Source organism: Ranitomeya variabilis, chromosome 8 (genome assembly GCF_051348905.1).
Source record: "Ranitomeya variabilis isolate aRanVar5 chromosome 8, aRanVar5.hap1, whole genome shotgun sequence".
NCBI classification, from domain to species: domain Eukaryota; kingdom Metazoa; phylum Chordata; class Amphibia; order Anura; family Dendrobatidae; genus Ranitomeya; species Ranitomeya variabilis.
The window spans coordinates 170,078,066-170,101,392 of NC_135239.1; the positions used below are offsets into that span (position 1 = coordinate 170,078,066).

At 45.5% G+C, this 23,327-nt stretch overlaps 1 protein-coding gene across 1 annotated transcript in view; it reads left to right on the top strand.

Annotated features, from left to right (window-relative positions):
- The window catches only part of STIMATE (STIM activating enhancer), a 30,180-nt gene extending 12,696 nt beyond the window's left edge, over positions 1 to 17,484 (top strand). Inside the window, exons 5-8 of the mRNA XM_077276358.1 lie at positions 1,446 to 1,558; positions 3,234 to 3,314; positions 9,972 to 10,121; positions 14,596 to 17,484. Coding sequence (XP_077132473.1) covers positions 1,446 to 1,558; positions 3,234 to 3,314; positions 9,972 to 10,121; positions 14,596 to 14,712 — 461 coding nt within the window. The 3' untranslated portion in view covers positions 14,713 to 17,484. The remainder of the gene's footprint in view (positions 1 to 1,445; positions 1,559 to 3,233; positions 3,315 to 9,971; positions 10,122 to 14,595) is intronic.
- The last annotated feature ends 5,843 nt before the right edge of the window (positions 17,485 to 23,327 follow it).

A 23,327-nucleotide genomic window follows, 5' to 3' on the forward strand; every position in this document is an offset into this window, starting at 1 on the left:
AAAAAGACAAAGTGAAGGGGAGAAAAAGAGAAATCGAAAATGAGTATTTGGTGTGACCTCCCTTTCCCTTCACAAAACCACATCAGTTCTCCTAGGTTCACTTGCAGTTTTTGAAGGAAACCGGAAGGGAGAGATTGTTCCAAACATCTTGGAGAACTAACCACAGATCTGTGGAGGTCACTGTCACAAATCCTTCTATCTTTTCATGTAATTCCACACAGAATACTGCCTAAAACTTTTGCACAGTACTGCATAGCTACATGACAAGTTCCAGTCTTGTTGTATCCACTTAGTGCTGGTGCTTGATATGTTCTACCTCCACATCCGCTTCTTTCAGCAGTGACTGGAGCCTGCTCCGATTGCTGCTGTTTACTCCCTTCAATGCTGCTGTCCTCAATGGGTGTAATGGATTATTACACTACTGTCATCTTAGTACTCCACTGAAGCTCTGCCGCGACTGGGATTCATTAGAGACTATAATTTAAAATATATAATTATTATTTTCATTTTGTTATATATAAAAATTTAATTTCTGTTCTTTATCCACGGCCAAACAGCTGGGCCGGAATTCGCCAAATTGGGCACTAGGTATTATTATATATATATATTCAACAAGCTACCAAATGATCACCGGCTCAAGTCCTCTATGAAGATTTAAAAACTGTTAGTTTCATATTTTTATAAAAAACTATCAAAGTTTGAATCGCCCTTGTTTTCGAAGTTTAGAAATTGGAGAATTAAAAAAAAAAAAATTAGCCAGCATAAGTACATGTGGGGATTCCCTACAACCAGGCAACCCCCACATGTACTTATGCTGGGTAACATATGTAAATCATTCAGCTGCGGCAAGAAAAACTAAAACTCCGAGGACTAAAAAATACTCGGAGGACCCCCGAGCATGCTCGAGAAAATCTCGAGTAATGAGTATATTCGCTCATCACTAGTTGTGGACCCAATGGAGATTTTCCTGGTCTTCTCTATATGGATAAACCATAGCAGATTGTTCAGGGTGGAACGACACCACGGATTATCGATCTGCAGCTCCCGTGGCCTCTGACTGTGTACAGCTCCATACTCTATGAAGTGGCCATTCTCGGGTACTGCAGCTCAGCTCTTTTACTTCAGTATGAGCTGCAGTTCCGGGCTGTACGGAGCACACAATGGGATCAGCTCATCAGCGGGGGGCCGGTGTCAGACCACTTGAATACTGGTGGTATAACCTAAAGATAGTGCTGTTCCCTTTATTTCAGTCGAATAATGGCTTACTTGACTTTGTATGCTTTGTCAACATTGTCTTGCAAACATAAAAATTCTTGGATTGCTAGTTGGCGTTACAGAGAAATATTTAATGTGTATAGATTGGCATGTAGACCAGACATTGGTGCTAATAGTGCGTTTATTGTGTTTATGGCCGTTTTTTTCCCCCTTTTTTTGTTTGTGTGCAGGGGATCCTATACAGTGTAACGCCTGGGTCGGGCAGTGCGCCCTCTACATCCTTATCATGATGTTCGAGAAGACGGCAATAGTCCTTGTCCTGCTTATACCCAACCTGAAAGAGGTGAGGCGTCATCCCGGATGTCCCGCGTTGTGGAAAAAGCGCAATTCCCATAGACTAGATGCCATGCTTGTCTATGGGTATTCATGGATTGACTTGTACCAAAAAGAAAAAGGCTCTGAGACAATGTAGTACAAGTGCTTTAGTTTTTCCTGTATCTCCGTACAATGAATTTGGAAGAAAGTCATCAAGCTGTGCTTGAAGATTAAACTTAAAGGGCTTGTCTACTACTGGCCAACTCCTCCTTGGTCACTTCCGTGCCCCATATGAAATAAAACCAATGTCTGATGCCATTGATTGGCTGCAGAGGTCACCTGGCACAACAACATGGACATCCCAGGACTGACGCGGCTGCGGGAGGCGAGCATACTTTGTTTTTTATTTTATTTGGAGCTCTGAAGTGATTGAGCAGGAGTTGTCTTGTCCAGCAGTGATACCCCCTTTAATTCAAGGAGTTTTACTGAAATCACAGGCCACATTGGACAATAAATCATTTCGTGCCCAGTTACCTTTGATCCTTTGACAATGCAAGGACTGTTGTGTAATTCCTGAATAGCTAAAGGGCTGTTCCCACCTGGGGCATTTATGGCGTATGTAGCAAATAAACCGAACTGTGCATGTCCTGACGGCTTAGGACGGGCCCTGATCTTCCAAGAAATGTGAGACTGCCATTTATTATACATATATGGCTTTTCTCCAGGATTTGCTGTAAATGTCTGAGATGCAGCAACTCCTCGTATGCAACTATTTTGATGGCTTTGTTTCAAATGCAAGTTACTGGTGTACAGAGACTAAATGATGAAAATCCTCCCCTTCCCCAAATACTTCTGGACCCCACTGTATGCATATTTATTCAAGTAGAAACATTAAGTGGGTCAAAGTATTGCTTCTTCTTTCCTATCAAGTCCATTCATTGTTTGTTTTTTTGTGTCTTGGGACATGTTTTGTCGCTGGGCACTGGAAACATCCTTAAACAGCAGCGGAGTCCCTACAAGCTGATGGAACAGGACCATCAAATGCTGTTGGGGAGGACTTCAGTTTAAAGGGGTTATCCAGGCTTGGGACTAAGGTCTGCAGACTGACAAATCGTGCTCGTGTTGTCACCATTTCCCAGTGCACTTCCATGACGGCTTGTATGAGATCTCCATACTAGTCTCATTCGGCTTCTCTCAGTTCTCTTCTATTGAGAGAAGCTGAGGGAGTGGAGTCCGCACGTGACCCCCGGGGAATCGTGACAGCGTGTGGACCATATGCTCTCGCAATTTGGCAGTTATAAGAGTGGTTGCAGACATTTGTCTCAAGCTTGGGACAGCCCCTTTAAAGGATGGCTATCTATAGGTGGTCTTTTTTCCTTCTTTAGGAGGGCTGCTTTTCCTACATCTTTCCCATGGAGCATTGCTGTAATTCTCTATTTACTAGGATATCTGCAGTAAGAGGTCCACAGCAGATGTTAGGGAAGAACATGACTGATTTCAGCCCATTAGTCCCAGATCTGACTGCCTGACTTACCTAAAGCTTTTCTGCTTGGGGAACCATTATAAAATGGAGTTGCTGAGCTAGCACTTGCAGGAAGCATGATGATGGGGTTCACATATATATGCATTTTATTAATGTACGCCACGTTTTATATCCCTCGTCTGATATACACTAACACTTGTCATGTCCCTCTCCTCTGCAGGTGGCCATGATAAAGCCTCCTTTTCCAAACCCGGAGTTGGAGCTAGCCATCGTCATGCTTATTGTACCTTTCTTCGTTAATGTGAGTTAACTTCCCATTTATTGTTTTATTAATGATCTGTAACTAGCTCTACACAAGGCCACTTGCGCTCCCATTCCTGACCAGGTACATAAGTACTTTAATTTTCGTAAACATTTTTTTGTCTTTATTTTCGGTATATGTGGGCTTCATCTTTGATGTCACTATTTTTATTTTTTTTTTTTCTTATCTGACAATATCAGTGGGCAAATAAATGTTTATTTTTCCCATTTTTATGTTTCATTTTTTTATGACCACAGAGGACCACTAGAATAAATGTAAAAAAACATGTTCCCCATCTTGTAACAAATCGTAAATATTGGTCACTTTTCTTTTTACGCCGAGGTGGGGCAAGTAACTACAATTTAAATTGACAGTGGAATTTTTCGTGTACCTTTTTTCTCCTTCGCCACATTGGGGGACACAGGACCATGGGTGTTATGCTGCTGTCACTAGGAGGCTGACACTAAGTTGAGACAAAGAGTTAGTTCCTCCCCTGCAGTATACACCCTCATGCTGGCTTCCAGAGACCCAGTTCAAGCTTAGTGTCCGTAGGAGGCACACTGGATTTAAACCTTCTTTTCTGGACAAAGGGGAGACGGATCCTTTCAAGGCTCCGATCTCCCCGAACCAACAACAGGCGAGCACGGGAGTTTCACCTCTCCGTATCCTCTCCTGCGACGTGGGAAGCCACTGCCTGAGCTGACCTTTTTGGGCGACGAGCCCCTTCAAGGGCACCGATCTCCCCCCTGCTTTACAGACGAGCACTGGTGTGTCACCTCCAGTATCCTCTTCTGCAGCCAGGCCTTATTGCCGGACATCTGCCCTGCCCACCAGGTCTCACCCTCGGCTATTCAGAGGCACTCTTCCACCGTGGCGTCCGTGCAGCCCCCACTGCATCACCACTGAAAACGAGCGGATGATGGAAGGAGGCGGACGGTTCCTCTCCACCCCCCTTTTTATGGGGATGGTGGATGGAGGCTCCCCCAACCCTGCGTCCGTCTATATGCACCTTCATTTTGGGGTAAGTGCACCAGGGGTCGGTTTTTCCGGCGGTCACCAGATATTTGGATGGCTCCATAGCAGCAGGATTCCCCCCAGAGCGCCGCGATTCTTTTCCCTGCGGTCCGCGGGTGCATGCCGGCCGAAGCCAGAAATTTAGTCCCCGGCTTCGGCCTAGTGTAGGCTGCATCCCGGTAGGCTCCGCCCACCTCACGCATCATTCCTGCGGCTCCGCCCACGCTTCTGACGCTTCACGCTCCCTGCGAGACTACCCACAGACTCTCGGCAGCCATCTTCCTTCTGCATCAAGCAGCACCGGCCGGCTTCCTTTCCACACAGAGGTTTTTCCCACTCAGCGCAACCTATCCGATTGCAGGGCACAGGACCTGGTAAGGAGACGGCACTAAGTGCTTTCCTGCAGCGTTACCCCTCAGCTTCCACTAGCAGTCTCTTTTCCTCACATTGGGGTAAAACACGTCGCAGTCAAGGGTTAAAAAGACCACTAAGGTACATACCACCTATTTCTCTGCGTGTACCACCTGCCAGGCTCCTCTCCCCTGGCCTCAAAGCTCCCCGTTCTGCTCAGCCTGTGATGCCCAAATGTGCCCAGGAGCCCTCTGCCGCTGCCGACCCCAGTGTCTCTAGCCCCCCTGAGTGGGCCGCGTCACTGACACAATCCATGGCTTCGCTAGCCAAAGCGATTGAATCCCTTCATGACCCCTCTGGGGAGCGGGGCGTTCATTTTCCTGGGTTAAGAGACCCCTCTATAACAGGGGAATCATCGGCCAGCAGGGGCCGCTCTCACCTGAAAGTGGTTCGGACATCCAAAAAACACATCCGCACTACCTCTGCTGAGCATTCACCACGCCATTCAGCCTCGGGTAGCTCCACTTCTCGCTCACCCTCTCCAGGGGTTCGAAGCGATCACGACTAAGTATGAGTCTGAGGCGTCCCTGGACCCAGATTCTCCGGAGTTCCGATCAACTGTTGACTCCCTCATTGAGGCTGTCAATCATGCGCTAAAGGTTAACGATGACCCTAATTCAGCTCTGGATCATGCAGTTTCCTTTACGAGAACCAAGCGATCCCATAAGGTGTTCGCCTCCCATCCAGACTTCCTAGAGATAGTTTGGCGGCACAGGGAGCGACCGGATAAACGCAGATCTGGTCAAAGATTGGACGGAACCACTGCTGGTAGATCCTCCGGTATCGCGTTTGGCTACCAAAACGCTTTTATCAGTACTTGACGGGGCTTCAATCAAAAATCCCACAGAACGCCAGTTAGATTCTCTGGCGCGCTCAGTGTATGAAGCCTCAGGTTCCTCCCTATCTCCCTCCTTCGCTGCGGCATGGGTCGCCAAAGCAATGGTTTTCTGGGCAGATGCCCTTGCAAAATCCATTCAGGACCAGGCTCTTCCGTGTGAGGCGGCGGATCTCGCCAAACAAATTGCTATGGCTGCAGATTATGTGATGTACGCGTCATTAGACGCAGCGGACTATACTGCAACCGCGGCTTCAAACGCCATCACCATCAGGAGAGCTATTTGGCTTAGAGAGTGGCGTGCTGATTCCTCCTCAAAAAAGTCTGATTTCCCTTCCCTTTCAGAGCGGACGTGTGTTTGGAGAAAAATTGGACCAGCTTTTTTCCGATGCTACAGGAGGGAAAAGTAAGTTCCTCCCTCAACACAGGCCTAAAGCTGCCTTTCAGCGCCAACAGCATTTTCGTTTTCGCCTCTTTCGCAGTAGCCCTTTCTGGTCCAACTCCACAGCATCGTCCAGATCAGAACGATCTACACGCGCAGACAGAGACTCTTGGCCTTCTTACAGGCCGAATCGGTCCTGGCAAGGAAAACCTAGACAACCCAGAACCAGAGGTTCCAGGCCTTCCAGATTTCCTTCACAATGACTCGGGGGGGGGCATTCCAGTCGACACCACCAAAGCAGGCGAACGCCTGCTTCTTTTTCGACACGTCTGGCTTTGTCATCCACAACGAATGGGTCAGAGACCTTGTGTCTTCTGGTTACAAAATAGAATTCTCCGCCTCCCCTCCAGCACGGTTTTTTCCCTCTCGTCTCCCAAGTTCAGGAGCTCAGTCTCGCGCTCTTCACTGCGCCATCGAATCCCTCCGCCAAAACGGGGTCATCGTTCCGGTTCCGGAACACGAGAGATTCCGAGGTTTTTACTCAAACCTCTTCGTCGTGCCAAAAAAGGACGGGACGGTGCGCCCATTTTTGGACCTGAAGCTCCTAAACAAGTACGTAAAAGTACGGCACTTCAGGATGGAATCCCTCCGGTCGGTCATCTCCTCGATGGAGTGAGGCGAGTTCCTAGCATCAATAGACATCGAAGATGCTTATCTTCATATCCCAGTCTTTCCGCCACATCAAAGGTTCCTCCGTTTCGCCATCCTAGAGGACCACCATTTTCAAATCACGGCCTTATCCTTCGGTCTTGCCACTGCGCCCAGGGTATTCACAAAGGTCATGGCCATTCTACACTCCCGGGAAGTGGTCGTGTTGCCATACTTAGACGACCTTCTGTTCAAAGGTCCGTCTTATGCCTGCTAAGCAAGCGTCCGCATTACGTTGGATTCCCTTTCGCGCCTGGGCTGGATAATCAACTTGGACAAGTCCTCCCCTGTTCCAGCTCGACGGATCTCTTTCCTAAGCATGATCCTGGACACGTCCAAGGGGCTGGTTTTACTTCATCGGTCCAAGGCCCAAGCACTTCAGCAGGGAGCCCTTACGCTCTGTCGCCCTTGTCCGCAGTCCATTCGGTTTGCCATGAAGATCCTGGGGAAGATGGTGGCCGCAATGGAAGCTTTCCCCTTCGCTCAACTGCATCTCCGTCCCCTCCAACAGGCACTGCTAGACAATTGGGACAGGAATCCCTTAACCCTCGACCGGCCATGTCCTCTGCCACTGCAGATCAGGCAAGCGCTCAAATGGTGGACTTTGGAATCATCTCTCAGCCAGAGGAGGTCTTTTCTCCCGATCCATTGGCTGGTGGTGACTACCGACGCCAGTCTCCTCGGTTAGGGAGCGGTGTTTCGCCACCACACTGCCCAGGGGCGTTAGACGATTCGGGAGTCGAAACTTCCCATAAACATTCTGGAGATCCGAGCTATCAGATTTGCCCTGAGACGCTTTCACTTCCTGCTTGCGGGTCACCCAATCCGAATTCAATCGGACAACGTCACAGCGGTGGCGTACATAAACCATCAGGGGGGTACCCGCAGCAGGGCGGCGATGTAGGAAGTCTCCCACATTCTCCGTTGGGCCGAGACCAACCACTCCACCATTTCTGCAGTGCACATTCCAGGCGTCGAGAACTGGGTGGCGGACTTTCTCAGCCGTCAGGGTCTCGCCTCGGGAGAGTGGGAACTCCATCCAGAGGTTTTTCAACAAATCTGCCTTCTCTGGGGAACTCCGGACGTGGACCTGATGGCGTCCAGACTGAACGCCAAGGTCCCCAACTTCATAGCACGTTCTTGGAATCCCCGGGCCGTCGGGGTGGATGCACTGATATCCCCATGGCACAGGTTCCAATTCCCGTACGTGTTCCCTCCACTTCCTCTGTTGCCGAAAGTGATCCGAAAAATCAAGACTGAGGGGGTTGCGGTGATCCTTATCGCCCTGGATTGGCCACGTCGCGCATGGTATGCAGAGCTCGTTCACCTCGTATCCGACGTCCCCTGGCGGTTACCAGACCGCCCAGATCTGCTTCGCCAAGGACCGATCTACCACCAGAGCTCAGGGGCCCTACGTTTAACTGCTTGGCTGTTGAAACCTGGATCCTAACTCAAGCAGGTTTCTCCCAGCAGGTCATCGCCACCATGATCAGCGCTTGCAAGACGTCTTCCGCTCGCATCTATCACCGCACCTGGAAAGCCTTCTTCTCATGGTGCAGGCTCCACGTCGCCCTCCTCTCGTTTTCTCCATTCCCTCCATTCTGGAATTTCTCCAGTCCGGCTTGGATTCCGGCCTGGCACTCAGTTCCCTCAAGGGTCAGACCTCAGCGTTATCGGGTGTTGTTCCAGCGTAAGATTGCTGCTAACTTGCAAGTCAGGACCTTTATTCAAGGGGTCTCCCACGTGGTACCCCCCAGAATGCCGTTAGAGACCTGGGATCTCAATTTGGTCCTAAGCGTCCTTCAGGAATCTCCGTTTGAACCTCTGCAGGATGTCTCGCTGACCATCCTCTCCTGGAAGGTTGCCTTCCTTGTGGCAGTAACATCTATTGGGCGTGTCTCGGAGTTGGCCGCACTATCCTGCCGGGCGCCTTTCCTTCCACCAGGACAAAGTAATCCTATGCCCATCTGCGGCTTTTCTCCCTAAGGTGGTTTCATCCTTCCACCTTAATGAAGATATCATTCTTCCCTCCTGCTGCCCACAGCTGAGACATAGGGTCGAAAAGGCCCTTCACACCTTGGATGTGGTACGGGCCCTCAAGAGGTACGTTTCTAGGACTGCTCCCTTCTGTAAATCGGACTCCCTCTTTGTCCTCCCGGAGGGTCACAGAAAGGGTTCAGCCGCGTCTAAGGCTACGATAGTCAGATGGATGCGATCGGCTATCCAAGAATCTTATCGGGTCAGGGGCAGACCTATCCCGGCGGGGGTTGGAGCACACTCTACTCGGTCAATGGGTGCTTCCTGGGCCATTCGGCACCAGGCAACAGCGGAGCAGGTTTGCAAGGCTGCAACATGGTCTACAATGTCCACACTCAATCTTCCGTGGATGCGGCCCTTGGCAGACGTATTCTGCAGGCGGCCATTGTGCATTTATAGTCAGATGGTACACAGAGTTATTTGGTTGTATTGTTCCCCACCCAGGGACTGCTTTGGGACGTCCCATGGTCCTGTGTCCCCCAATGTGGTGAAGGAGAAATAGGGATTTTTGTGTACTCACCGTAAAATCATTTTCTCCGAACCACTCATTGGGGGACACAGCACCCACCCTGTTAGCCTTATGGCTCGTTACCTTTTTGGTTCTTGACTTTCTCTGACATGTTATACTCTAATGTTATGTAATATATTATTAATCTCCTACTGCTTTTGCACTGAACTGGGTCTCTGGAAGCCAGCATGAGGATGTATACTGCAGGGGAGGAGCTAACTTTTTGTCTCAACTTAGTGTCAGCCTCCTAGTGACAGCAGCATAACACCCATGGTCCTGTGTCCCCCAATGAGTGGATCGGAGAAAATGATTTTACGGTGAGTACACAGAAATTTTTTTCCCTTATCCATTCATTTGTTTTTCATTTGGGGTATTTTATATGTTGTATAGCAGTAGCAGTCCCAGTCCCAGTCCCATGAGTGCATGGAGGAGGAAGCTCTTCCTATCACTGTGTACACAGCAATAGAGAAGGCGCAGACGGTAATAAACCATCTACCTTCTCTATGGGGACTCCGGCTGTCTCTGACAACTGGATTTTTGCTCTTGCAGCTACATGATTACATGTAGCCTGATGCGCTACTATGCATTATTGTTTTAGAACATTACTGCAGAGTAGGACTCAGACCACCCTGATGCTTAGTATATGGGGGCTACGGAATGTTTTTTTTTTGTTACATGTAAGACTTTTTAAAGTTGCGCCATTTCTGAATTTTGTGCTGGTCAACATATAACTCCATAAATAAGAAGCTGTTTCTACAACAGGCATTGATGTTCTGGGTGGTGGACAACTTTCTGATGAAGAAGGGCAAGACAAAAGCCAAAATGGAAGAGAAAGCAGGCAGTCCAGAGTCTCGCAACGGAAATAAGGTCCGATACCGGCGGGCAGCCTCATATGATGATTCTGAATCTGAAGTGAGTGTTTTCCTATGTGATTCATCTGTGTAAGACTTCCAATGGCTTCTCTTGAATGTGCTCCCTGTCCTCCTAACAGACAGCAACTAAAAGCGCAGGGACGTGTGACATCATGGTACGTCACACAACACCTGCAGGTGTATGGAACGGGCTCACGAGTACTGCAGTATAAAGGCCTAAAGGGACTTAAAAATAAAGTAATAACTAAAAGTGGAAAAAAAATATATAATATAAATCGCACTTTTTTTATTTTCTTATTTATCACTTATTACTTTATTTTTAAGTCCCTCTAGGGCATTTAACTTGCTCTTTGTACTGCAATGCTACAGCTTTTTTATTTTTGGGGGAGATAATGCAACACCACCAAAAAAAACTCCAATTCTGGCATTTCAATTTTTCATCTTTATGGCATTTATTGTACGGGTTAATTTGATCTTTTGATTGATCTGATAGATGCCTCAACATCATCATTATTATTTCATTCTTAAACACGTGTGTGTTTTACAAATAAAAAAGAATTAATGATACTGCTGAATCAAAAAGTCTGATCTATCAAAATATCAAACTAACCTGTACAATAAATGCTGTAAAGACAAAGAAAAAAAATCGAAATACCAGATTGGTGTGTTTTGTTTTTGTTTTTTTTTGTTTTTTCTGTTGCAACAACTGCCCTCAAAAATGCAAAAAAAAAATAAAGCTAGCTGTCAAAATGTTGAATATACTGGAAACAAGAATATACTGGAAACAAGCCTTGAGACAGCACATCGACGGTAACCGTTCTGAAAAGTTTTTTTTCAGCCTGTTAATATCTTAAAAAATCAAAAGGAAAAAAAAAAAACAGCACGCTATACAAGTTTGATATGGCCGTAACATAGAGACATAGAGAATCGTGTTCCCAGGTCATCTGTACCGCACAATGAAAGCTGTAAAAATGGAGTAATGGAGGAATTGCACCATTTACCTGTTGCTCTGCACGTTTCATAATGTGAATAGTGTCATTCAAAGCTACAGCTGGCAGGAATGGCAGCGCACGTGTGTGACTTCTGTCCTGTGGGAAGGGAAAACAATCTTCCCTTCTACGGAAACCCCCTTTAATTCTCAGTGACCATGCCTCAGCTGGTTATATGTGTATCTGTTCTTAGTAGGGATCTGCAGTAAAATTAAAATCCTGTCCAGAACACAATGCCGTCAGTGTTATGACGCTCAGTGGCACGGCCGGAGGCACAGTACTCCTGGCAGAAGCCTGTGCGATTCCATTTTGTAAGTTGGTTCAAGGCCTAGAAAGGAAAGGTTTTGCCTTAAAGGTTTTTTTTTCCACCAACAAAGTACGTTTTAATTAATAGATCTTGTAATAATAATAACTTCCACAATTGGATGTGTTTAACAAAAATGTTCCTGTGCTGAGATAATCTTCTAAATGTGCCCCTGCTGTGTACTATGTAATGGCTGTGTCTGACCGTGCAGGGACATGGTCTGATCATACCACAGCCCCTGGGCAGGGGAGAGCAAAAGAGTATACAGACAGGACAGCATGGAATCACAGCAGATTCTTTTTGTGAGCATTAAATTGTTATTTAAAAAACAGGCAATCAGCTTTGATCCCGTGCTGTCCTGTCTGTATCCTCTCTTTGCCCAGGAGCTGTGGTATGATCAGACCATGTCCCTATACGGTCAGACACAGCCATTACACAGCAGGGACACAATTATTTATAAGATTATCTCAGCACAGGAACATTTTATTTAAACACATCCAATTGTGGAAGTTATTATTATTCCAAGATGTAGTGAAAAAAATGTTGATTGAAACTAACTTTGTTTGTGGGAAAAAAACCTTTAAGTGTTAATGTGTGTTATGTCGTGGAAACATTACAGTTTCCCTCTCGCTATTGTGAAATGGCTGCTAAAGTCACACGAACACCTTGTTCTCTCCGGTAACAATGCTTTCTTGTGTTTTGCTGAATGATTGCCATACTAATGAGGAAGAATCCTGAAAAATGTTTCAAAAAAAGTGTTTACTGAATCACTAAAAATTGGTTTCCCAGATGGTCAGTCTTAATCAGATCTAAGAGTAAGTGAAACCTAGCCTAGATCAAAGGTGATCGGCTCAAGTAAGATGGTCTCATATACAGGTTTCACTGTATTAAAGTTTTCAGAATTACTGACATCTAGTGGCCAAACAGTATACAGGCTCTGCACTGTAAGACTAGCTGAGGGTATGTGCATTAAATATTTGGAGCATTTTTAACTTTTTTTTTTTTAGCATGCCTTTTTGGTGCTGGTTTGTCCCCCACTCATTAGTATGGATGAAATCTGAAGCAAAAACACTGACATAATTGACATGCTGCAGATCTAAATATGCAAGTCAAAAATAACCAACGTGTTCAGGAGACTTCAGGATTCTCATTCACTTTGCTGGCATCAAGTGACAAATCTGCACAGAAAAGAAAACCACGGCAAAAACGCAAAGAGCACACAGCCTAACAGTGCAGTGAAAATGTATACTTTGTGTTGTGCTACGTCATGAAATGAATAGAAAGTAAAATAAACATAATTTTGGAAAACGCCTTTCAAAGCTATTTTGCCATCACAAAACACATTCATTACCTATTTCCACCCACGTGATGAAAGTCTGGGTATAGGGGTCCCTATATATATATATATATATATATATATATATATATATATATATATATATATATATATATATATATATATATATATATATATATATATATATATATATATATATATATATATATATATATATTATATACACACTGCTCAGAAAAATAAAGGGCCACTTAAACAACAAAATATAACTCCAAGTAAAACAAACCTCTATGAAATCAAACTGTCCACTTAGGAAGCAACACTGTTTGACAATCAATTTCACATGTTGTTGTGCAAATGGAATAGACAATAGATGGAAATAATTGGCAATTATCAAGACATCCTCAATAAAGGAGTGGTTCTGCAGGTGGGGACCACAGACCACATCTCAGTACCAATGCTTTCTGGCTGATTCTTAGGTCACTTTTGAATGTTGGTTGTGCTTTCACACTCGTGGTAGCATGAGACGGACTCTACAACCCACACAAGTGGCTCAGGTAGAGCAGCTCATCCAGGATGGCACATCAATGCGAGCTGTGGCAAGAAGGTTTGCTGTGTCTGTCAGCGTAGTGTCCAGAGGCTGGAGGCGCTACCATGAGACAGGCCAGTACACCAGGAGACATGGAGGGGTCAGTAGGAGGGCAACAATCCAGCAGCAGGACCGCTACCTCAGCCTTTGTGCAAGGAGGAACAGGAGGAGCACTGCCAGAGCCATGCAAAATGACCTCTAGCAGGCAACAAATGTGCATGTGTCTGCACAAAAGGTTAGAAACCGACTCCATGAGGATGGTCTGAGTGCCCGACGTCCAAAGATGGAGGTTGTGCTCACAGCCCAACACCGAGCAGGATGCTTGGCATTTGCCACAGAATACCAGGAATGGCAAATTGACCACTGGCGCCCTGTGCTCTTCACAGATGAAAACAGGTTCACACTGAGCACATGTGACAGATGTAACAGAGTCTGGAGACGCCGTGGAGAGCGATCTGCTGCCTGCAACATGCTTCAGCATGACCGATTTGGCAGTGGGTCAGTAATGGTGTGGGGTGGCATTTCTTTGGAGGGCTGCACACTGCACAGCCCTCCATGTGCTCGCGAGAGGTACCCTGACTGCCATTAGGTACTGAGATGAGATCCTCAGACCCCTTGAGACCATAACCTGGTGCGGTTGGCCCTGGGTTCCTCCTAATGCAGGACAATGCCAGAACTGATGTGGCTCGAGTGTGTCAGCAGTTCCTGCAAGATGAAGGCATTGAAGCTATGGACTGGCCCACCCGTTCCCCAGACCTGAATCTGATTGAGCACATCTGGGACATCATGTCTCGTTCCATCCACCAACGCTACATTGCACCACAGACTGTCCAGGAGTTGGTGGATGCTTTAGTCCAGGTCTGGGAGGAGATCCCTCAGGAGACCATCCGCCGCCACATCAGGAGCATGCCCAGGCGTTGTACAGTAGGGAGGTCATACAGGCACATGGAGGCCACACACACAGCTGAGCATCATTTCCTTGTCTTGAGGCATTTTCACTGAAGTTGGATCAGCCTGTAACTTCATTTTCCACTTTGATTTTGAGCGTCATTCCAACTCCAGACCTCCGTGGGATATTAATTGTGATTTACATTGATCATTTTTAGGTTTTACTGTTCTCAATGCATTCCACTATATAGTAAAAATTTGCAACTGAAATATTTCATTCAGTGATATCTAGGATGTGGTATTTTAGTGTTCCCTTTATTTTTTTGAGCAGTGTATGTATCTGTGTGTTTATATACACACGTTTGTAGAATATTATATATGTTTGTGGAAATGTGTATAAATTAATGGAAATATGTATTTCATGTTTTTGTTTTTTTTCCTCAATAGATCCTCATTTCAGCTGATGATGAAATGGAAGAGTCTGATGGTGACGAGGACCTCCGTAGGCTAACAAATTCCAAATCTGTTAAGAAAAAGAAACACCGTTTTGGCCTGCCCGTATGATGTCCAGCATCTAATTTTTCTTTTTGCACAATTATGCCTCCACTGAACTAAGGTTTACAGGAGGAAACCAGGTCTGGCTTCTTGGCACAGGAAACTTTGAGCCGATACCTCTGCTGTGTTGTCAGCATTCAGAGATAGAGGTGATACAAGACTGTGTTATTAGCAGTCAGAACGTTCCGCAGCGGGTTCAGGGCTCTGATTGCACACTACAAGATACTGCCCACTTGTACCCGGCACAAGTCCTGCCAGTGTCACATCTGCAAATACCTGCTGTTCTTTATAGAAATCAAGGTCAATAACTAATCATTGGCATTTTTCTAACCTGGCTGCTTGTCCCATAATTTTTATTTTTTATTTTTATTACTTTTTTTTTTGTATTTTATTTCCCCATTTAACTCGTAAGTTCATGCCCACATTGCAGTACGGTGAGGGCATGCTTTTATTGCTTGATGCCGTCTGATCTGTATCAAGCTGCAGAGCGACTTATCAGAATGTGAAATCTAATCCCAGATGCGTCCACCGTTGTATCAGTCCTGCAGGGACACTGGGCATAACCTTCTCTTTCCATTCCAATGTTATTTTCTATGCATTATCACATTTCAAGCTGGCATCTCAGCTCGTGCCTACACTACAGTATAACCAGTGTGCATTTGATAATGGCAGTAAGATCGAAGCCATGTCATTTTATCATCTAGTTTGGATATCTCCAAGGCTCCATGACCCTACATGTCTTCATTAAATGACTTGCAAGAAGAGGATGCATTTGCACATGGACCCTGGCACTTTAGCGGGGGCATGAAACCCCCGCTTCTCATAGTAATGCAACAGTTCTTTAAATGGGGCCCTGCTATAGATTTGTCTTTGGGGCCACAATCCTAATGCCCTCATACATATACGTTCATTGCCTTTAATTCTATTATTCAAGTGTGAGCTTAATACCTTAAAGGGAATCTGTCAGCAGGTTTTTGCTGTGTAATCTGACAGCAGCACGATGTAGGTACATGGACCCTGATTCCAGCGATACTTCAGAGCAGGGGTGGGGAATCTTTTTTTTTTTTTTCTTCCAAGGGTCATTTGGATATTTATCCCATCCTTCGGGGACTGTACCACAAAGTGCATCCTGACTCTGGCATTGGTGTCAGGACGTAATCTTTCATTGCATGCCCTTCAGTGTTCAGTAGTGAGCACTGTGTATGTGCTAACAGAGCAAGAAGAAATTTAATGAGCTGGTTGTAATCAAAATACAGCTCCCTGCCCAAGAATCTGTCCCTGAGAATCTGCTCTGGGGCCTGATAAAAGGTCATCGAGGGCCGTATGTGGCCCTGGGGCCTGAGGTTCCCACCCCTGCTTTAGTGGGTGCAATCACAGTTTTCTTTGCTGCAGAGCTCAGAATACTGAGCTCTGTATAACCCCACTCATGCCACTGATTGGCTGCTTTTGTATTTTAATCTTTGATGGGGGCATGGTTGGACCAGGAGGCACAAGACACAGAGTCCTGTAATGATAATCTGCTAAGTCTGATTTTTATTGAAACATCAAAACACAGCTCATTAAGTTACACATCTCTGGAATCAGGGTCTCTGCCCCTACATCATGTTGTTCTCAGATTACATAGCAAAAACCTTTTTAAAGGGGGTTTTCTCACGCTGTTCCTTCGGGAGCGCATCAGAGCGTGGCTCCGGCCTGAACTGTGATTGTTTTTACAATCACTTTGACATTTTACCCAGTTTAAGAAAATGAGAAAGCCCCTCTAAATTTACCTGCAGGCCTTAAAGGTGTATTCATATTTCTCGGACGCCTCTACAAATGATGGAGAGCTGTGCGTTCAGTCCACCTCTACATTCTGAGGCAATGAGGCCCCTTCCCCAAGATAGACGAGGGGTCCATCAACTATCAGACACTTATGACTTAAATCTCTAAGATGGGAGAACACTTTTTAACCCATCACATCACTATCCATCAAACACCATCTTTTCAAGAAAATGGATTCTCGCCCATATCTGTATATACAAGGGACTTGATACAGAACTGCCAGATCAAATGGACGTACTGAACAAAGGCTTAAACCCATGTATGACTTCTACCGCCAGCGAGATCCACAGTATGGCGCCATCCTATACGGAGGACTCTGCCTTAACTTTGTGTTGCTGTTACAGACCCCTCCGAGTCCGATCATTCCCGGACCCCTTGGCTCCCGGTGGGGGTGAGTGCGAGCCGTTGCTGTGCAATGCGTCGTCCTTCCTTCTGGCAGCGTGGAGGTTTTTGCATTATGTCTAGTGTCGTTTTGAGCCTTTTTTTTAATTTATATTTTCATACAAATACTTTTTTTTTCTTTTTTGCGCAAAAGGTCAAAAAGGGTGAAAAAAAGTTATGTTTCACTTCATAAATGTTCTTGTTACGTGGAATAAGCTGGAGGTACAACATCAGTTATTTTATTTTTTTTCCACCCGTGTTTGTCGGAGGATTTCAGTTTCGGTCTGGTATTTGCACATAATCATGGACGAGGACACGTTTAGTATGTCGATGATGTTTTTCAGGGATTCTTAACCCTGTCCTGCCCACAAACCTAGAATAAAGCATCATCGAGGAAGATTTGGTAGACACGAGGTTAAAGGAATGTGTTACATTGCGAAGTGCTTTCCTACATGGGATCGGTGTATTGGATGGATGCACTTTTTAATAACCGGCGGGTGAGATTGGGGGCTGCTGTTAATTGTTTTCCCCCTTTTTTGTTTCCTTACCATAAATACAAGTTTCCAAATATTCATCCTATGTTTTGTGTCTGTGTCAAAATGTATTTTTCTCCCCCCACACTTCTAGGTTTGTCAGTTTGGACAAATTCCTGCTGCTGTGGGAGTGTATTTGAGCATGTAGTGGAAATCCTATGAGAAAAATGCCGTCTTTAAAGGGAAAATCAAGTCACAATTCTTACAGACGTGTTCTTTCTTGGCTCGGATTATGCCCAGATGAGTTACTGCCTCACGAAAAAAAAAAAATTATTGAGTTTGTGATACTCTGTCCCAAACTGTCTATGCTCTACATGCCTATGTGGCTACCTAGGGGTTTTCATGGAGACTACAAGCTATAGGATTGCCATCATGTAACAATATTATATTGAATTTTTATAGTTGCCCCCTGTTTGACCCAAAAGGACGCTATAGATCCCGAAACTTATCTGCAAATTCCCTGATTTGAGTGGAACTGAGATGCTTCTGCTCCACCTCCGCTCCATTCACTGTCTTAGGGCTGCTGGAAACTGAGGAGGCGATCCTCTGCTTTATTCCCCACTCACATAGGCTCAACCTCCGCTCCATTCATTGTCTAACGTGTGGCTCTAAGGCTTCTTTTACACATACCATGTTTTTTGTGGCCCATTATTACGGGCCTTATCGCTGCAATAACAGACCACAAAAAAATCTTGCGTATCGTCGTTTTTCAGGTTTCCAATACTATGGAAATAGTATTGGGAAAAAAACGGCGTTACGCAAAACCGGAAGTCACGGTGCACCACAAAAACAAACTTCCGTTATGGTTGCGGCCCCATTGGTTTTCAATGGGGGCCGTGTCCGTAAGCCGTGAAAAAGATCGAGCAGGCTCTATCTTTTTTCACGGCCGTTAAATGATTGCGTCCCTTTTGTGCAGCCCCATAGAAATCTATTGGGGCCGCAAAACAACGGTATGTGTAAAAGAAGCCTTAGGGGAAAGTGTTTTATTATTATTATTTTTATTATTCTGAGAATCCTTTTTAACTAAATTTAAGCAAAGGTAAAAGTGGATGTTCATGGATTGTTAATGTACACCTATCTCTTCAATTGACCACAAATGAAAAAAGAATTGGTGATGTTTAATCAGGTAATCTTGGTGGTCACAGTCCCTTCATTACTCTGTCATCAAAGAGGGCTTCAATCCATGGTTTGGACGGTGGATTTCGACCTCCCAAATTCTTTAGAAACTCCCAACTGTATCTGTACATTGTCAACAAATGAAGAAGGAATTCGACAGGTGTAAAATGCCAGCACCACCCGTACTACTGAAGTGTAGACAGGCTATCTTGTAGTGGAGACGGCCAATGAGGCCACAACTTGGCGAGACCACTTGGCACGAGGATGTTTCACATTGTTGAGGTTCATTGCAGTCTCATGAATCAAAGTATGTACAGTCCAAATTTCATTATGGCCGACCATCCCTTTTAGAAGTCACAGCAATTTTCCCGGTAGAGTAGCGAGTTAATCACCCTGCACTTTTATTCCTCTAACATTAGAATTCAGGAGTATGTTTTATTTGAAGGCTGCTTTGTGCTGATCCTTTTTGTTATTGCTCCTAGAAATGTATGAATAAATTGACAAATGGGTGCTACCAGTCAGGGAGTTGTCCATGTAAAGTCCTCATATTGTCTTAATAGGTGCTGTTAATGTCAGGTTATGTTGGGACAAGGGGAATTGTAACGACCCAGTTGCCAATTTTATGCTTACATTTTTTTTTTAGAGGAATAATAGGAGAATATAAGATATTAAAGAGAACCCAACACCAGGTCAAAAGTGGCTACTATTTATGGTCTCTAGAAGAGGGCATGGCTCACGAGTCTCATGGAGTGGCTTTAGGCTGTTTTGCATAATAAAACTAAGCCCCGCCCCATTAGTAAAGACCATGAAAAGGTCATATTCCTAGAACCTTATTACAAATTTAAAAAATGTAAAACCTAAATAATATATGAATACTTGGCTGTAGTGGGGATGACGTTTTAAGAACCCTTTCCTGAAATGTAGCTACTGTGCACACTTGGTCAGGCTCTGATGGCCAATCTCCATGGAAACCAGCTTGGTGACAGGATGTCCTCCCGTGTGCGATCTAAGTGTCACATGTCAGTCAGTATATACACTTTTCTGAAAGGCCACAGCTTCTCCAACACCAGTAAGCAAGAGGCACCACTAACCAAACACCATGAAGGCCAAGGAGATCTCCAAACAAGTCAGGGACAAAGTTGTTAAGTACAAGTCAGGGTTGGGTTATTGAAAAAAAAAAAAAAAAAAAAATCCCAGTCTCTGATTATCCCCTGGAGCACCGTCGAATGAAAAGAACATGGTACCACAACAAACCTGCCAAGAGAGGGCCGTCCACCAAAACTCTTCCCGGGTAAGGAGGGCATTAATCATAGAGGCAGCACAGAGATCAAAGGTAACCCTGAAGGAGCAGCAGAGTTCCCTACCAGAGACTGGGGCATCTGTCCATACGACCACAATAAGACCTATACTCCATAGAGGTGGCCTTTATGGAAGAGTGGGCACAAAAAAAAGCCTTTACTACACCCAAAAATTGTAGGGCTCGTTTTGAGTTTGCCTATAGACATGTGGGAGACTCCCCAAATGTATGGAGGAAGGTCCTGTGGTCCAAAATTGAACTTTTTGGCCACCAAGGTAAACATGGCTCCAAACCAACACAGCTCATCACCCCAAGAATACCATCCCCACTGTGAAACGTGGTGGCATCACGGAAAAATGGTTCCAAGTCGAGGGGACGATGGCTGGTGCGAAATATATTGATATTCTTGATCAAAACCTGTTGGTCTGTCAGTGATTTGAGACTGGAACGGAGGTTCACCTTCCATAAAGACAATGACCCAAAAGCAGGGCATTACTGCCCTTACTGCTGTATGGGGCACAGTGAGCAGCAGTACAGAGGGGGGCCTGGGCTTCTCTTGTGCTTCTGCTCACCAGGCCCCTTCGTGCACTACAGTGCTGTGGCAGACAGGTCGGTGCTAGGGCCTGGGAGCTTTCTCGGAACTGCTCCCCACGCCTTCTCTGGATTTCCTGTCAGGTGATGATGCGTACGCGATGATGTAATCGCATCCGCTCCGACATGTACGAGGATGCTAGAAGCAGAAATGCGCCTGCAGGGGATCGTCTGTGAGGTAAATATGTAAAACTTTTTTCTTTCTAAAATGAATTAAATTGGTATGGAGGGAGACTGCAAATGATGAAGGGAGGGGGGATAGGGGACTGCAAATGATGAAGGGAGGGAGGGGATAGGGGACTGCAAATGATGAAGTGAATGGGGGAGGGGGAGTGCGCATGATGAAGTGATTGGGGGGAGGGGGAGTGCACATGAAGTGGGTTGGGCAGGGGACTGCAACTGATGGAGGGAGGGAGACTGCACATGAGGGGAGGGGGAGTGCACATGATGAAATGAGTGGGGGAGGGGACTGCAAATGGTGAAGTGAGGGGGATTGCACATGAAAGGATGAGAGGGGGACTTCACAAGATGAAATGAGTGGGGGAGGAGGAGGACACATGAAGTGAGGGGGAAGGGGGACTGCACATGATGAAGTGAGGTGGGAAGGAGGACTGCACATGCTGAAGTTAGGGGAGGGGTCAGGGCAACCATCACCCCAATGGCGGGGCCGATGTAGCATGATTAGTACAGGAGTGTCGACCCTAGTAATTAATAAGGAACATGGGTATCAGTGTCTCTTGCTGCATAAGGCATCTAGACAAAGGAAAACCCTCTTCTGACATCCCCGTACACTGGAAATATCAGCTTAACTGAGCGTTCCTGCAAATGATTGAAGGTGAGGGGCTGCATATCATGAAATGAGGGTGGGGGATGGGGGACTGCAAATGATGAATCGAAGGTGGGGGGGTGGGGAGAGCAAGTGATGAATCGCAATTCCAACACACTTTGAATTTTTTCCCTGTTTTCCAGCACACTATGTGGTAGAATGAATAGTGTCATTAACCCCTTCATGACCTTGGGATTTTCCGTTTTTCCGTGTTCGTTTTTCGCTCCCCTCCTTCCCAGAGCCATAACTTTTTTTATTTTTCCGTCGATATGGCCATGTGAGGGCTTATTTTTTGTGGGACGAGATGTACTTTTGAACGACATCATTGGTTTTAGCATGCCGTGTACTAGAAAATGGGAAACAAATACTAAGTGCGGTGAAATTGCAAAAAAAGCGCAATCCCACACTTGTTTTTTGTTTGTTTTGCTAGGTTCACTAAATGCTAAAACTGACCTGCCATTATGATTCTCCAGGTCATTACGAGTTCATAGACACCTAACATGACTAGGTTATTTTTTATCTAAGTGGTAAAAAAAAAAAAAAATTGTGCAATTTTCTGATACCCGTAGCGTCTCCATTTTTCGGGACCTGGGGTCGGGTGAGGGCTTATCTTTTTGCGTGCCGAGCTGGCGTTTTTAATGATACCATTTCAGTGCAGATACGTTCTTTTGATCTTCCGTTATTGCATTTTAATGCAATGTCGCGGCGACCATAAAAACGTAATTCTGGCGTTTTGAATTTTTTCTCACTACACTGTCTAGCGATCAGGTTTATGCTTTTTTATTGATAGATTGGGCAATTCTGAACGCGGTGATACCAAATATGTGTAGGTTTGATTTTTTTTTTTTTATTGATTTATTTTGAATGGGACGAAAGGGGGGTGATTTAAACTTTTATTTATTTATTTATTTTTGTCACATTTTTTTTTTTTACTTTTGCCATGCTTCAATAGCCTCCATGGGAGGCTAGAAGCTGGCACAACTCGATCGCCTCTGCTACATGGCAGCGATCATCAGATCGCTGCTATGCAGCAGAAATGCAGGTGTGCTATGAGCGCCGACCACAGGGTGGTGCTCACAGCTATCCGGGATCAGTAACCATAGAGGTCTCAAGGACCTCTATGGTTACTCTGCAGAAGCATCGCCAACCTCCGATCATGTGACGGGGGTCGGCGATGCGATCATTTACGGCCGGAAGCCCCGGTTAAATGCCGCTGTCAGCGTTTGACAGCGGCATTTAACTAATTTAATAGCGGCGGGTGAATCGCGATTGCGGGCACATGTTAGCTGTTCAAAACAGCTGACATGTCCCGGGTTTGATGTGGGCTCACCGCCGGAGCCCGCATCAAAGCGGGGCTTCTGACCTCGGACGTACTATCCCGTCCGAGGTCAGAAAGGGGTTAGGGGTAAATTCACACTAGGTTTTTTCCAGTGTTTTTTTTTTTTTTTCTGCAGCAAAACTGATCTCTTGGCAGGAACGAAAACTGCAGAAAAAAAGCATGTTTTCTTTGTTTTTTTTCTTGCCTTTTGGTTTTTCCTTTTTTTGTGCTGTTTTGGCATGCTAGATTTGTCTCTTGCGCATGCTGATAAAGTTTAGTGTTGAAAAAAATGACCTATTCTATAGAATCAGGTTTTGACGGAGAAAACAAAACCTGATACCTGCATTTCAATGGATGAAAAACACTGAAAAATGTTGAATGAAGTGACGTGCTCCATTGTGCAAAAAAAAATAAATACAAAGCACAAATGTCACGGTTCGCTTTTGGAGTCGTGACAGCTCTGGTTCTGCTTCAATTTAAATGTTTTTACTTTTGGGACAGCAAGGGTTAATGTCAGTTTCCTGCTGGCAGCTGCTTTATTGCTGGTCAGCTGACGTGGGTGGTGACCACTCCCACCATCCTTTATATAGTCACATGACGCGTCAGCTGACTGTTGGTAATAGTCATTCTATGAAGACCAGCCCGGAGGTTGGTGCTCTCTGGTGCCAGTGGTGTATCTGCTGCTCCAGTGGGGTTCGGGGTGCTGGTTCCGTATCTTCTGCTCTTTGGAGCTTGGCAGCA